Raw genomic sequence first — 15,766 nt, 5'->3', positions numbered from 1 at the left:
ATTAAACAATAAATCCCTGTTCCTCCTCTCCCAGGCCTTAGCAACCACTTTCTGTCTCTATGGTTGTGACTACTTTAAGGGCCTCATATAAGTTAGATAAAACAGTATTTATCTTCTTGTGTTTATTTCATTTAGCTTAATGTCCTCAAGGTTCAGCTATGGTGTAGCTTATGTCAGAATTTCTTTCCTTTTAAGGCTGAATAATATTTTGTTGTACATATGTACCAAATTTTATGTATTTTACAGGATTTTTAATAATCAAAAATTAAGAAATATGGAAAGACTCTCTCAATTATTAGAAAAACTCAAAAGATCTAAAGAAAAGATTCTAATTGTAAAAATACAGGTTTGGGCTGCAGTTTCTTTCTTTTTTTCTTTTCTTCTTCTTTTTTCCTTTTCTTCTTCTTCTTATTTTTTTATTTGGTGGAACTGGGGACATGAACCTGGGGCACTCTAACACTGTGTCATATCCTCAGTCCCTTAGTTTCTCTATTTTCTTTTTATTTGGAGATGTTACCTCTAAATTGTTTAACCTGTGATCTTCCTTCCTCAGCCTCTGGAGTCTCTGGGATAATAGGACTAGGACACCACACCTGACTGGGCTGCAGTTTTTAAAAATTTGTTTCACATAACAGATTAGATTCTACATGTGGACTGCTTAGGCTCTTGCACCTGGCATTTACTGCCATGCAGATCCCTGGTCTGCAGGTGTGGGCCCTGCAGTTGCTCCCACTTACTCAGTAAGCACTGAGTTCTCACAATGATCCATATCGAGCTTTATGCCCCCTCAACCTCTACTTCACCTCCTCCATCTTGCCCTGGCTCATTCAGCCACAATACAATGGCCTCCTGACCATTGTAGAACACTAAAGGTTTCGGGGCCTTGTTCTAGATCTTTCTTCTGCCCTCACAAGTATTTCATCCCACTATATATAACTTCCCTCTCTTTGTTCCAACATCACCTTCTCAGGCTCTTGTCAACCACTCTAATTAGAATTGCTATTTCCATCTCCTCATACCACACCCATCCCTTTTATTTGATATTTGCCTTCACTGCAGTTTTCACCATCTGAAATACTATATTATATTACTTGTTCATTTTTTTAATGTTCTGTCCTCCATTTCTACTCTACTTTAAATATAAATTTCATAAGGATGTGATTCTTGATCATTCATTCATGTATTTGGTACTCACTTACGTGATAACTGTTTTTTAACAGATGAATGCAGCCTGTATCTTTGGCAGAGCTCTTTCTACATATCTAGGGTAACCTACAATATCAGAGCCTGTACTATACCTGATGCTTTTATTACATTTTAAAATGGCACCAATTATAGGTTACATCCAGGATGCTGCAAAACATCCCCAGGGGTAGAAACAACCAAATGGCAGTAGCAATTAATTATCTACCAAGTGAAATAAAGTTTCTATAACAGAAAATATCTCTCTTTTTGCTATGTGTAGGTAAAACTGCTATGACAAAAATCATGTCCTATAGAAGTCCTAAGCTGACCTCACAGGAACCAAATCAGTGGTTGCTCACAAGAGGGCAACAACTCAACATTGAAGATGGAAAAAAACAAACAAACAAACAAAAAACTTGGTTCTCTACTTTACCCAATCTAGAAAGGTGCTCTTTAATTCCTTTAATCTGCCTGGAAAGAGAGCTTCCTAGTAACACAAAGCATGAGATCAACTAATTTAAAAAGAATCATCATGTGAAACACAAATTTTTCATGATATTACATTACAAGGGGCTATGAGCAAGAGTTTAGAAAGTGCTAGATTAGACAAAGTCAAACTTCATTTTAAAAATCCAGTACTACTTAGATTAGTTCATATGCAGTTGTACATTGTGAATTTTCAAACTGGAATGTAATATGGAATGTTTTCCAAACTTATTTCATTATCAGGCTCTTCTGGGAGTGTTACCCCATGAGACTAGGTTTCCATAGAATATATTTGGAAATATACTGGTTCCACTAAATCAAGAGGATTTTAGATTTTAAGTGTTGCAGAAGGAAAAAAAAAAAGAAAGAAAGTAAAAATGCCTTCTATACTTATACTCACTCTTAAGTGCTATGTAATTTTATTTAAAACTTTTTAGGAAATATGATTTTAGAATATACCCTAAAGCTCCAAAATATTCCTATTTTGTCTTTAACACTATGACAAATTCCTCCCTCAGTGGAAATTATCCCCTGTTGGTTTTATTTTTTTTTTACTGGCAAGCCTTAAATTATCCTTAAGAACACTGAATCCATAAAATTGGGTATTAAATGGTACTTAAAATAGAATTTACAAGAAAACTAAACTAAACTATAGCAAGAGAGAGGGAGGAGTGAGTGGAGCAGTGTGTGTGTGTGTGTGTGTGTGTGTGTGTAGAGACAGAGAGAGAGAGAGAGAGAGAGAATATTATTGGCCAAATACTTGCAAAAATGTTTATTACAACTTATAAAACTTATTTTTTTCCTATTGTATGTAAAGAATATTACCATATTTGTGGGAATTGCATAAATCTTTCATAAAATGATTAATAGAACTTATTCCTCTAGCTCAAGAAATAGATTTAACTTTTTATTTTAAGGGGTAAATTCCCAGAGTTAAAATATTGACCGGTGATCAACTTGGTGAATACCTATCTCATTTAGTCCAGAAGTGAATCTTACCCCTGTCCTCTATTTGCTCCTTTCTAAGACTATGAAAGGATTCTTTTATAAATATCATAAAATATGAGAAGAAAATATTTCAGACAACAGCTCCTACCCCACATCATTTTATGCTACTTGGGTATAGTCATCCAGTCAGTATGGGCAGAACTTAGTACTGGAACCTGGTTAATCGAATTTCTAGTTTCAGTCTCTCCTCTAATACAACTTCAGCAAACCTCTATGAGCATCCACACAGTGTGAAATTCTTAGAGTACATATCAACATATTCTATTACTGACATGGATGTGTTTTTAAATGTATATCTTACCTATAATGCCCTTCCAGTGGGAGCTGTACTGTGCCCTCATCCTCCATAGCTAGCATACTTTGTTCCTCCTGGAAAGACAAATGTAAAGTATATAAAGTGAACCTGATGAATCTCCATTTTACATTAAAGAAGAAACACAGATTAATGTTTCATTATCTCATTAACCTCAAGACCTTCCACTTTGTTTGCATTTATTAATGCCAGCACAGGTCCTTTCAATAAAGCTTAGCTACCAAGAACATAAGTAATTAATGAGAATCTCATAACACAAAGTAATTTAAATGCTAACAACAATCTCCTTCATGTCACTCAATGTAAAACATGGTTAATTTCCAAACAGACTTTTAAAAAATTAATCTAAACCTTACAAGGACAAAAGTGTGGGTAATATAATCAGTTTTGTTGTTATAAAGTTGAAATTACATCCCAGAATGCTTTATTAGGAGGAGATAAAGAATATATTCAGAGCAGTAGTTCTCAAACTCTACAGTAGAATTACCTGGCAAGGTTTTTAAAAATACAGATTGCTGGGTTCTGCCCTCATATGATTCTATAGGTCTGAAGTAGAGAGGGCAAAAAAATTTACATTTTTAATGGGTTTCCACTTAAATTTGACTATGCTAGTCTGGACACCACACTTTAGAACAAATGCTGCAGACTTGGAAGGATATAATAGAAGATATCTTCCTATAATATATGCATCAAAACATAGGTAAGCTTGGTGGCAAAACAAATTGAATAGTTAGACTCCAGTCAGATGCATCTTTAGCTTTTGTTTATGCTTCATATTTCTTCTTACAACAATAACATTTCACCTTTCTCCAAAAGGTAGAAATGCTTTATTCACAAATGTATATCTTCATATATAATATTCTAAACTATATCTTTGAAATGAGGATAATCATATGGCTACCATACTAAAATGTTCTCATTAAATTTTCAAATAATGTTATCATTAAACTTTTTCTCTGTACCCAGTAAGAAAGTTGTCTATAGATTACAGCTCTTATTTAATGCTCTTAATTACAGCTCTTATTTATTTTCAATTGGGTCAACTGGCATTACTCCAGTTCAAAGAATTATTTAGAATATTTAAAAATATTAGGTTATTTTATTCTATCTTCAAAATGGATTTTAAGATGTACAGACATGAAGAAGTAGGTGATCCTCCCAAAGTGGGAATTGATGACAAAAAAAAAAAAAAAATACAGATACAGATGGCCCTGAAGGCTCTTCTCCTTTCCCCTTTCAGTAACTTAGGAGAGCTAAACTTCCTTAACCCAGCTTAACCTATAATAGCTGCCAGAGAGATATAACCTTTAGCTGATGCCATTATTCCTGGAAGGCAAGGTGGTACCTGGGGTTCTTTTATTCAAATCTTGGCCCTTCACTTGCACAATCTGTAATCTGAATGTCATATTCCATCTTTCTTGTTATTTATATAGGCAAAGTGGTTTTTAGTGACTCTTCAGCTAACCTATGAATATGTCATGTGATGTGGGGATAGGCCTCATTCACTCTTGCATCAGTCTCCCAACCTACTGGCCAAGGTAGGGCCCTCTCTGCAGGGGCCTTGGTTGTGGTGCATACAGAACCTCTATGCCAGCCCAGGCTATGGAGCAATGGAGAGGCCAGGGTGCTGCATAAGCTCTGCCATGCCTCTGCTTATACATTCCCCCTCAGACACTTTATGTTATATTTTTACACTGTGGGGCTAATGGCATAACCCTGTGCATTCCAAGAACCAATTCTATTCTCTTTCTCTACTGTTTTTAAAGTATTTTTTATTTTAAGGCCCTTGTATTTTATTACTTATGTTTTACACATATTCTCCTTGTCATTTGGCAGCACTATTAAAACTAATTCAAGATGAGTACAATTCTATTAGTTTAAAATAACCCATTTAAGCATAAGCAGAGCCAATCTGCAGCCTAGAATGAGATATGCCTTGCAAATGCAATAAAAAGATTATATGGAATACAATACATATATCATATTAATTTACAAGCACATCCTGGAACCCATGGGCAGAGCATATGTATCCTTTCAGGTAGAAAAGGTTACTTCCATGGGAGAGGTTACCTTAATGCACATGGAGGAGCCTAAAGAGAAGACATAGGCTATGTAAAGAAAACCAAGATATAAACAAAAGGTAAATCTGTCCTTAGTTGTCCAATAAGAGGTTAAGACTGTCACATAGTATCTTTTCTGGCCAATTCAGAAAAGAATGTCAAAAAGTTAAGGATGTTTAACAAAGAATAAAATGCAAATAAAGTTTAAGAGAAGAACAGGTTCATCACCGTGTAAGCTACCTGGCAGCAGAAAAATGAAGAATCACTATTCAATCCAACAGCAAAAAATTGGGCCAAAGCATTATGAACAATTTTGGTTTTTCTTCAGATGATTTTCCACTTTTCTCTCAAATTGCTTTCAATAATTATTTTGCACTCTGTGGCTTGTTAGCATGTGTGGGCTTTATACTAGTCATAATTCTATCCAAACAAAAACTCATCACCTCTAAAGATAGCATTTCCAAGCCATGCTTATCTGAAGAGAAGGGTGGCAGAGCAGCCGCTGCCTTCAGTGCCAGAAGGGAGCTGGGTGGGCCCTGGAGCAGGGATGGAGGGCCGGCTGCAACCCAGGCAGCACTCTGAGGGAGCCAAAAATTGTGCCTTTCTGGGGAGGAGCAGTCAAATCAGGCACCAGTCATCACGACAATCACAACTCAGGTTATGTCAACCATGCAAGCAGAGAGAGAATAGCATAAAGCTAACCAAGTATCCACCACAGACACACCTCAAAATGAGTTCTATTCAGCATTTCTTTTATACGGAATCCATCAAGAATATGCTGAGTTCTATGTCGTGGTAGAACCCAGTTGTGAGATGTTAAAAGGATGAAGACAAAATTTACCCAAGAACATTTGAGGGGTTTCTTCAATTTGATTAAAGAAATATTTATAATGATTTAAATGTCATCTTTTGATTAAGATAATAAAAGAATTTTCAGACACAAAATAAGTGAACTGCAATTAATGCTATGTCCAGTAAAGGGAAGGAAAAGTTAGGCTTAGAAAAAAAAATCTACTCACTAGCATCCCAACATTTACTGAGCATGTACTATGCTCTAGTCACCCAGTGAACAAGAATCATCCAGAAACCATTAATAAATTCATTAAATGAATATGTGTTAAGCATTATCTACATGATGGGAAGTCCGCTAGGCACTGGGTTACAACCATGAAAAGAAAGATATAGACCCTACCCTTAGAGGATATGAAGGCTCACCATGAGAAGTACAGGAGCAGAAGTTGTAGAATGGAAGAAATTGTAGGTAGGAAGAAATAATGTGAACCAAGCATAAAATGAAGGAATAAATAAAACATGTTTTCATAGTAATGAGCAACTAGCCTGGTTAGAGCCAAAGGTCTGTGTTGAGTTCAAGGGGAAAATAAAACAGGAGTCAAATTGTGGTGTATTTTGATTAATAGGAGGATATATATCAAGTTATATCATGAATCTGAATTGTATTTCATAAAAACATAATAATTCTTATTCCCATATTGTGACACCTAACAAATTCTCTATCCTTTAATTATTTTTTACCTTTAATGAAGTAGTAACATCTCTTATTTTATCCATTTTTCAGCAAAGTCTGTATCTATGTAGGAGGCTTCAAATATTCCAAATTACAAACAACAAAGAACAAATAGCAACTCTAAGTATCTTTGTGAAGATGCTTACAGTACAGAAGATAGAAAATATTCAGCAATTTTGTAATCTATATATCTTAAGAAATGGAAGAGATTTCCAAATTCAAGTTCAGCTCCTTTATTTTATCCAAGAAGAAAACAAGGCCTACAGAATATAAGAAGCATCTAGACATTTCCTTTCCCAACTAACAGAATAGGTGCTACAAACATGTGATAACAATGTCATGTTTATAAGGATTTTTTATGATTTCAAATGTAGAGACAAGCCAATACATAAAATACTAACAATGAAAGCTTAGAAGGAAAAATGGGAGGATTAATATAGAATTCATATCATATAGAGAGACAACATATATTTTTCATCAAAATATTCAATTCATTGTCTCTATATATGAATTATTATAAATACAAAAGTGAAAAATTCTGTAGAGTTACCTTGTACTTAGAATTTGAGTATATTCTGGAGATTCAGATTCTGTAGTTTAGGAAAGGGCTTATCTCAAACTTTATCATGAATCAGAATCCCCTAGAGGTCTTATTAATACAGAGCACTGGCCCCTCTACTCAGAGTTTTAACTCAGTAGGACTCGGGTAAGGCCCAAGAATTTTTATTCTAACAAACTGCCAGGTGTTGGCTGGTGTAGCAGAGGTTGTGGAATCACATTTTGAAAAACTACTGCTTGAAGAAGGAGAATAAGCTTGCCACATCTTAAGATTCAATTAGAAAAGATATTTGTATAATAATTAGTTATCCATGCTTTCTAAATCCACAACCCATCCTGACCCTTCTTAATAGTAAGACATTTTCTGTAATTTGCTTATTGCACTTGTTTTTTTTTAATTTCTTGGAATTTTTCATGAACCCATTTGATACAAATCACAAAGCCCTACTTGTCTACTTTTTCTAACAGTGTGTGTGTTAGAGTGAACCCTCAGTAAATCAAGAAGTCTCAATCTGATACCTTCTGCCAAATTGAATGTCCAGGGTTTATCGAAGCTTAACCCCATCACCCTCTCTCCAAGAGTAAACATTCTGTGGAGTTTTCTGCTTTTAACAATAGTCCTTTTGTCAAATGTGTACAATGTCCTAGAGAATATTTAAGTAGGAAGAAAGGCATGTTGGTACTCTGAGCACATTTGGACATCCAGAATTTGATTCTGCAGTCTTCCCTTTACACAGAGCAATGTGCAAAATGTCAGGGTTCCAATATTCATTTCTACCCTGATTATAATCCTTTCTTTCTAAAAACTGAAGCATATGCATATGCATATGCATGAAGTACATGAAAATTTGGAACAGAAGCTCTGCGACCTTGGACTGGCCTGTGTAGCTATTTATTCTGCTTAACTCATTATTGAATTTTAAGGTCAAATGAATGCTTTTTCAGTGCCATAAGACCATAAATGGGCTACTGATAGGAAAACCCTAGAGGATAAAGGTACAAACTTGTAACTATCATCAAAAGGACAAGAGGTGAGCTCACTTTAAATTCAACTCTCAGGGAGCTGAGACATTTCTGCTATTTACTATCTTGCCAGATCATGATCAAAGTTACTCAATTAATTTGAGCAATTGCAGAAATGAAACATTTCTGGAGAACTTGTCCATTTGCCACCTTAATGCAAAATCTCCTGGAAGACTGGGCCTTGGTACAAGATGCCATAGTTAAGAAGATCACATCCTCTAGTGGAGTCCTTAAGCTCAAGAAATAAAATATCAAGATCTAGGCAACCAAGTAGAAAATCAACCAGAGATTTAACTTTTAGTGTCATCCTCCTTAAATCTTCCTACTCTCTTCCCTGATCCTACTTTTTAAATGCTAATCCCAGGTTAGAACATAAACATCTATAAACTTTCTTTTCTCTCCCCAGTTTGATGCAGAATTATTTGCCTTTGCAATAGTGAGAACTACATTTTAATGTTCAATTGTAGTTTATTTTTTGACTATTATTGATTTTCTTGTTTCTTTCCATGTAATGAGGATCACATGGAAGTCTCACTATATTTATCTATTTGAATTTTAAAGATCCATAAACTTGTCTGATGAATGTATTACAAGATTTTTTCCCCTCTCAACTTGGAGCTGAAGGATTTGGCCATAAAATTATCCCAATAAATCTTTAATCTATTTTTATATACTTGTAGAAAACATGAGTTCTAGGAAATTTAGGGACACTAGTTACTTCTAGAATTTTTCATAATCAGAAGAGAGTAAATACCCATTAGATTATAGCAGGATATAATGTAAAAAGGTTAGAAACTAATTATATAGAATTCCTACCTAATGGGATTAATAAATTGCAAAATGGATATAGGGCACATAAATACAAATGCCAAATATTCACAGCTTTGAAAGTTGGGCCGTGGAAATAGCTAATTCTATGAAGTTTATTATTACCATCAGCTTTGTCTATTCTATTTCAGAGACAAAAGGAGAATCTGAAACTTTCAGTCATAGTAGGGAAGAATATTAAAGATAACATAGGAAATTACACAGCATTTTTTCGTTTTGAAAGTTCTAAATTCTAAGACTGAAGTTCTAAGAGGAGCAAAAATGTCTCATGATGTGATGTGGCCTAAGATGAATGCTAGAATGCAGTGATTATACATAGCTGGGAATATTGCTATCTAGTTCCACTAGTAGCAGTAAAGACATGGCAGGTAAACAAAGTAAGAAAATACAGTCATAGTAACTTTTAAGTTATTGCCTGAATGTATTTAATAATAGTAAAATTATCAGAGAAACTATAGAGAAGCTTGTGGCCAATAAGCTTTTTAAAAAATTCAATTTATATATTTAAAAAATTTTAAACCAGTGTATTTTAATTGTACATTGTACTGGGATTCATTGTTAAATATTTGCACATGCACACCTTCTCTTCAAAATTACTTTCTTTGAAAATTTATAACTTCTTAGAAATTGTTTTCAATCTTAATAATTTTAATTACATCAACTATGAATAATTTAAGACATTAAAATTTCAATAGTCTGATGTCCATCTTATTTAAATTTAGCTTGTGCCAAATTCTGTCATATTTTTCTTGAATAATACCTGAGGGTAACACAGACATTTACTGACACTCTAAAAAGAAACAAGAGATCCAAAATATACTAGTTAAAACATTATTTTTAAAAAATGTCTAATACTTAAATCAGAATACATTAAACTTAGAAAAATAGAGAACTAATGACAATTTTATAATATTTAATATTATATTAATATACTAGAAGTATGATTCTATATATGCCTTCTATACATTTTGAAAAATTGAAATATTTATACAGAAAAAATATATCATTGTGATCCATCTATGTGTGAAAATCTATTGACTGCAATGGAATACCATAAAAAAAGAAAGGAATTATTATTCACATTATGTAGCCATACTGGTAGAAAATTCTGAGCAGAAACTTCATTAGATTTTGTGGCTTAATCTGAGTTCACTAAATGACTAAGCAAAACTTAAAATTCTTGAAACATTTACAAATGAATTACCCAATGGAAAGAACATATCTAAGACTTTAAAAAATATTCTATAATTAAAAAACTGAATACATTTATTAACCACCTATAAGAAAATTGAAATAATAATGTTCAATTCTCACAAAATATTCTTTAAATATTATTTATATTTACATAGAAATTTTGTTTTACTTTTACAATCTATGAGCTCAATCATTCTGCTAAATGTTGTATGAGTTCTCTCTCTCTCTCTCTCTCTCTCTCTCTCTCTCTCTCTCTCTCTCTTTCCATTTATACTTTGTAGTTTTTATATACTTTGAAAAATGTTATGATTAGTCTTCAAAATAGATCCAAGCTAACATATTAACTTTATAAGTGCCCTAAAACTTACAATAAATTGTTTTAACATATGAAATAGAATCAAATAAGTAGTTCATGAAAATAAATAGAACCCAAAATTTTTCTCAAATATTATTCAATCTTAAATCACTTTGAATGCAAATCATTTTTCCTTTTAAGCATTTCATCTATTTCAAACCTAACTGATTTTTCACTAGAATCTTCTGATTAAAATTTTGTTCCCTAGAAAATACCATCAGTTATAACACATCTCTGTTCTTCTCCCTCTCTCTCTCTCACTCACTCATTTCTCTCTGTCTTTACATTTTCAACGAAAACATAGTTATTGCATGACCATAACTTGTAAATGGTGAAGCATCAACAACTTTATGCCATCTATAAGTGAGAAATAATAATCCTTATGATTTGGAAGTTAATTAAGCACAAAGTATTTGTATATTTCATACAGATTGGTTTCCTAAAGTGAGATCTTGGTGCCCTCTGTCTCTGGTTAAATCTTCATGATTTTAAAAACTGAACTTCCTAATCTGTCCATCATGGTTGTTTGTAATAACTGTCTAATGATAACTATACCAATTTAGTTTTGCAAGGAGCAACTGATTTTCTTTTCTTTCTTTTATTTTTCTTCTTCTTCTTTATGAGACATTGCTTTTTCTCTGACTTACTTCTTTTTCAGCATCTTCTAGTTTCTTTTTCTTACTCTCAGGCATTAAATCATCCAACCAGCTGAGTTCTCTTTTGGTAAATAAGAAGTCCATCAACTTTCTTACAAATACCAGGGCTAACACCTGAAGAAAATAATAAAACAGCTTAAGATTTAAAGAATAAAAGTGGGAAATATAGATTCAATTGTTTTTGGTAGAAATGAGTCAGTTTGATTAGGGCTGACATTAACCTTGAGATGAATATGTATATTCATGTTGAGAATTTTAAAAATTACATCATTAAATTCACTATAGTTTTTGAAGTATTTGAAACTTCTTGGAAATATTTAATTAAATTTCACTTAAAAATGCCCCTGATGCTAAATTTTGAAAGTTTATATTTTTTCACCTAGGGTAAATTACCTCATATTATAACAAACATTCAGAATAATATAGACAAAACTAATATGAATCAAATTCATGATCATTTTCAGTCCCTATCTTTGTCACTAATTTTAGTGCCAAAGTTTATAGTAGGGTTTCCAATGGTTGTTCAAACCCCATACTAAGGTTTCTAATCAGACTCTTTTGTTCCAATTTTAGTTCATGTGTTTCCAAAGGGACCCCAAAATCAGAGGAAAAGAGTGGGTACAAGTTTCATACCATCATGGGAAAGACAATAGCAGCTCTTGAAACTTTTATTATCCACAGAAGGCCAAGGCAACTCATCTGAATAATTGTAAAGAGATGAACTTTTCGGAGTGGTACATGCCGTAGATATATAAAATCTGGTTGATGTTTTGCAGGCATCCAGAAGAGCTTTATCCTATCAAATAACTAAAAGATTAAGCAGACTAAATTACATTTAGTAATAAGACAACAATAGAAATAGAAAGGCAGATATTTAATACAGTCCCCAGATTTTAGGTTGACATAATGTATCTGTGATAATTGGACATCAATGAGATTGATACACCACACTGAAATACTACAATTTTAGTTTACAACCGCATAGGTTGTAGAGTATAACAACAGTAATGCCAGTGCTAAATGCTAAATAGTAAAGCCAAAGTCAGTGCTACCTTGGAGAGTAGAGTCCTGAGGGCAAAAGGTCATCTTTATTCTTGTCACATCACAATCTCCTCCTTTTCCTCCACAAATACTGGGGATTCCTGTACTCCCAAGCTCAGTTCTCTTCTATCCTCAGTTCTCATCTTTCCACTTTAACATACTTCCTGATGACTCCCAAACTGGCTGTCTCCCTCAGTTACCTCTCTGAGTTCCAGACCCCACCCAGATGCTGTGGAGGATGTTCTGAGTTCCTTATTTGAACTCTGCTCCTTTTGCCACTTAGATCCCCAACAAGGGTTTTGATGCTGTCTTTACAAACACAAACTTCTTAACCATAAATATTTAACCTATATAAGAGACAAAATGATTGGATTATGAGATCTGTGAGCCAATCAGTGGATTAATTCTCTGATATAGATTAACAGAAGTTAACTGTAGGTAAGTAGGATGTGACTGGAGGAGACAGGTCTTAGGGGTCCTGCATTTGGGGTGAGCTCTCTTTCTCTCTCTGCTTCCTGGTACCATGTCCTGAGCTGCTTTCCTCTGCCATGCCCTTCTGCTATGATGTTCTTCCTCACCTTAAGCCCAGAACAACGGAGTGACAGAAAAAGTACTAAGTGCTAGTGTTCTAAAACACAATGAGGTGACTATAGTTCAAAATGACCAACTATATATTTTTAAGAATGGCTAGAAAAGAAAAGTTCAAAGACTCAAAACACAAATGATAAGGGGATGAAAATGTTAATCACCCTGATTTCATCAGTGTATATTGTATAATATAATCAACCTCATATAGATGTACAATTTTGTGTTATTAAAAATTTTTAAGGTTTGGCCATTCAAAATTCACAAAGTTCTTGGTGACAGAGATATCCAAAGAGATCATTAAGATCAGGTTTACTTATATTCATAGTTTAAATTGTTTTTTCCATATTGGGTATGCTTATCCTCCATTCCCATTCACCCCAAACCTCCAGTAAAATCTACATATACAAAAGAAAAAAAAGATTTAATCTATAAAGATTTTTGTTAAAAAATTGTTTTCCAGAGAGAATTTTAACTTCTTGACTAATATACTATATTGCACTGTCAAACCATTTATGGTTTTTAATCATATTTTATTTGAATTATTTTACATAAATCAATGTTATTTTCTGTTTCAATTTTGCCATGTAGTAGCATTATTTTTGACTGCATTACTGTTGTGCTTTGACTTTGAGGCCATTTTTATCAAGCACCCAAGTTAATAAATTAAAATTTCACCAGAAGCTTAAATCTTCCTTACATTTTACTTAGTAACACTTTGTAGTGCATAGTAATTTTATTTTGTGGTGGTCATTTTAGTTTTTCTGAAATTTCTGCCATTTTCAGTTTCTGGCATGAGGTTATTATTTAGAAAATACTATGACTTTCAATCATAGTCACTCTTCTTCTTTGTGCCATTTCTACAATAATATATGTATTGTCAAAAGGGTAACATTAAAATTAGTAATATTCTTAGTTAACTTATAAGAAAGAACTAGCAGTTTTCATCATATATTTCAAAATTACTCAAATCTGCAGAGGAACAACTGACCATAGTCAAACTGTTAGGGTCCTATTTTACCAAACCCTATTTGTTCATATACTAGAAATTCCAGACTCAATATATACCTCTGTCCTTCTGTATTCTATCTTACAGAATGCAGGACCTTCCTCTGCCCATTTATCTAAACCAGAATCTTGTGCACATTAATTCATCCAGTGTCCATTCATTTACCTTCCAAAATACTTATGGAAACTTTCTATTAAGAGTACTAAGTGCTAAACTCATTCCTGGTTCATCTCTCTCCATACTGTCCATATACATACCATTAGGTCTCTTTATTTAATACTTCTCAAATACCTCTTAAAATTAGAAATCATTAAGCATACAAATAAAACTTTGGGCACAGTGAAGATAAGAATAGGGGAGAAATAAAATCCTTTGGCTTACAACTGAAAATTTCCATTTCTATACAACTAATTTTCCCTAACTACCATTTCTCCATTTATGAAGCTATGTTATTGCATAAGTGTACTTCAGTGTGTGGGTGCTTCAATTGTTATTGTTTAAGTGGCACATTTGCTTTACTTTGGATTCCCAAAGTGTTAGAATGAATATAGATGTGGTTATATATCTGAATACGGAAACAGCGTTCATGAGAACACTGTGATCTGTTTTTTCTGCCATGTTTCACATTGAGAAACCTACATAAAAGTTTCTTAATATTGCCCATAAGGTAATAGATTTCTTCAATGTATAGGGTAACAAAGTAACATATTCCTTGAACCATAGCTATTTAACACATTTAATTATTATTACTCATGATAGATGTATTTTAAGTTTTGCATTTGGCTTTTATTATATCATAATGTCAATATTCCATTTCCCTGCCCAGTTAGCTACAATTCCCATTAGGAATTTCAACTGCTGAGTGTGGAGCTCACTTAAATTTTCACTAAGCTTGTTTCTCAGTGTGAGATGCTATTTGTCTAGGTGTACCCTGTTTTGCTGTTCATTTGTGTATTTAAAACTCATTTTACTTAACTCACGGGGCTTTGTTAATGTTTTCTTCAATTTTTATTTCAAAGAATCACTTCCCAAATAATTCCAAACTTGACATTCTTGTTTAATTCTAAACCACATGGGTATAAAATCATATGAGTTGAATTAGGTGGGGGAAATCTGTTGAAACCTATCAAAATGATTTTACTTTGTTTCTTAAACTTCTGCTGTTGTATTTATGTGAGCCTGGGGCCTAATAATAAATACTTTTCACTTACAGATGAAATTAGTACTCATGGAACTTTTGCCAAAGGCAATTTAAAAAAAAATCAGAAAAACAAATAAATAAAACCTCTTCCATACTCTTCTTTATCTGCCTTACCAATTCAGTTCTATCAAAATATACTTTAAAATGAACAAATGAAATTATATCCCAGGAAAATTTAAACACATAACACTTCTCAACCATCCCCCTCTCCCGAGTTAATTTTACCCAGAGTCAAGATGAACAAAGACATACAATCTTTGTGTGTTCAGTGATTTTATAATGACTTTGCATTGAAGTTACACCTCAATTCTGTTACCTAGCACTATCCAAAGGCTTACATGCTGCTATTCTCAAAGTCAGAAACTGGCCATTCACTCAGGAACAAAGACCCATGGTACTGTTCCTCAGTCAAGTGACTGTTCTTCTGTATGTTCTGAACAGCAATGGGACCAGCTATGTCATAGAAAAAGCTGTAATTTATATTTTTCTCTTAGGTAACAAAAAACTAAACTACTCAGAGAATAAGGCTTGAATTTAATCTCTTTTTCAGGAATATTGAAGTGGTTTGGCTAAATAATATTAAGTTATAAAATAAGATTATTCAAAGGCAAAATTAAGTAGAAATCTGTATTCGTTTTTTGGAGCTGCCATAACAAATTATCACAACTTTCTGGTTTAATACAATAGAAATTTATTCTCTCAGAGTTGCAGAGGCCAGAAATCTGAACCAGAATGTTGG

The 15,766-nt window shown here is 33.3% G+C and overlaps 1 protein-coding gene across 13 annotated transcripts in view; it reads right to left on the bottom strand.

Annotated features, from left to right (window-relative positions):
• Slc4a10 (solute carrier family 4 member 10) overlaps nucleotides 1–15,766 on the bottom strand; it is a 295,237-nt gene that overhangs the window by 8,208 nt on the left and 271,263 nt on the right. For all 13 annotated transcript variants that reach the window (XM_048812376.1, XM_048812375.1, XM_048812380.1 and 10 more), the window contains 3 exons: nucleotides 11,825–11,998; nucleotides 11,183–11,305; nucleotides 2,981–3,048 (listed from right to left, as the gene is read on the bottom strand). In XM_048812376.1, the coding sequence (XP_048668333.1) occupies nucleotides 2,981–3,048; nucleotides 11,183–11,305; nucleotides 11,825–11,998 (365 nt within the window). The remainder of the gene's footprint in view (nucleotides 1–2,980; nucleotides 3,049–11,182; nucleotides 11,306–11,824; nucleotides 11,999–15,766) is intronic.

This window comes from Marmota marmota, unplaced genomic scaffold (genome assembly GCF_001458135.2).
Source record: "Marmota marmota marmota unplaced genomic scaffold, marMar, whole genome shotgun sequence".
In the NCBI taxonomy this organism is placed as follows: Eukaryota; Metazoa; Chordata; class Mammalia; order Rodentia; family Sciuridae; genus Marmota; species Marmota marmota.
Note: the sequence above shows the minus strand (reverse complement) of the source record. Positions and strands in the feature narration are given on the sequence as shown.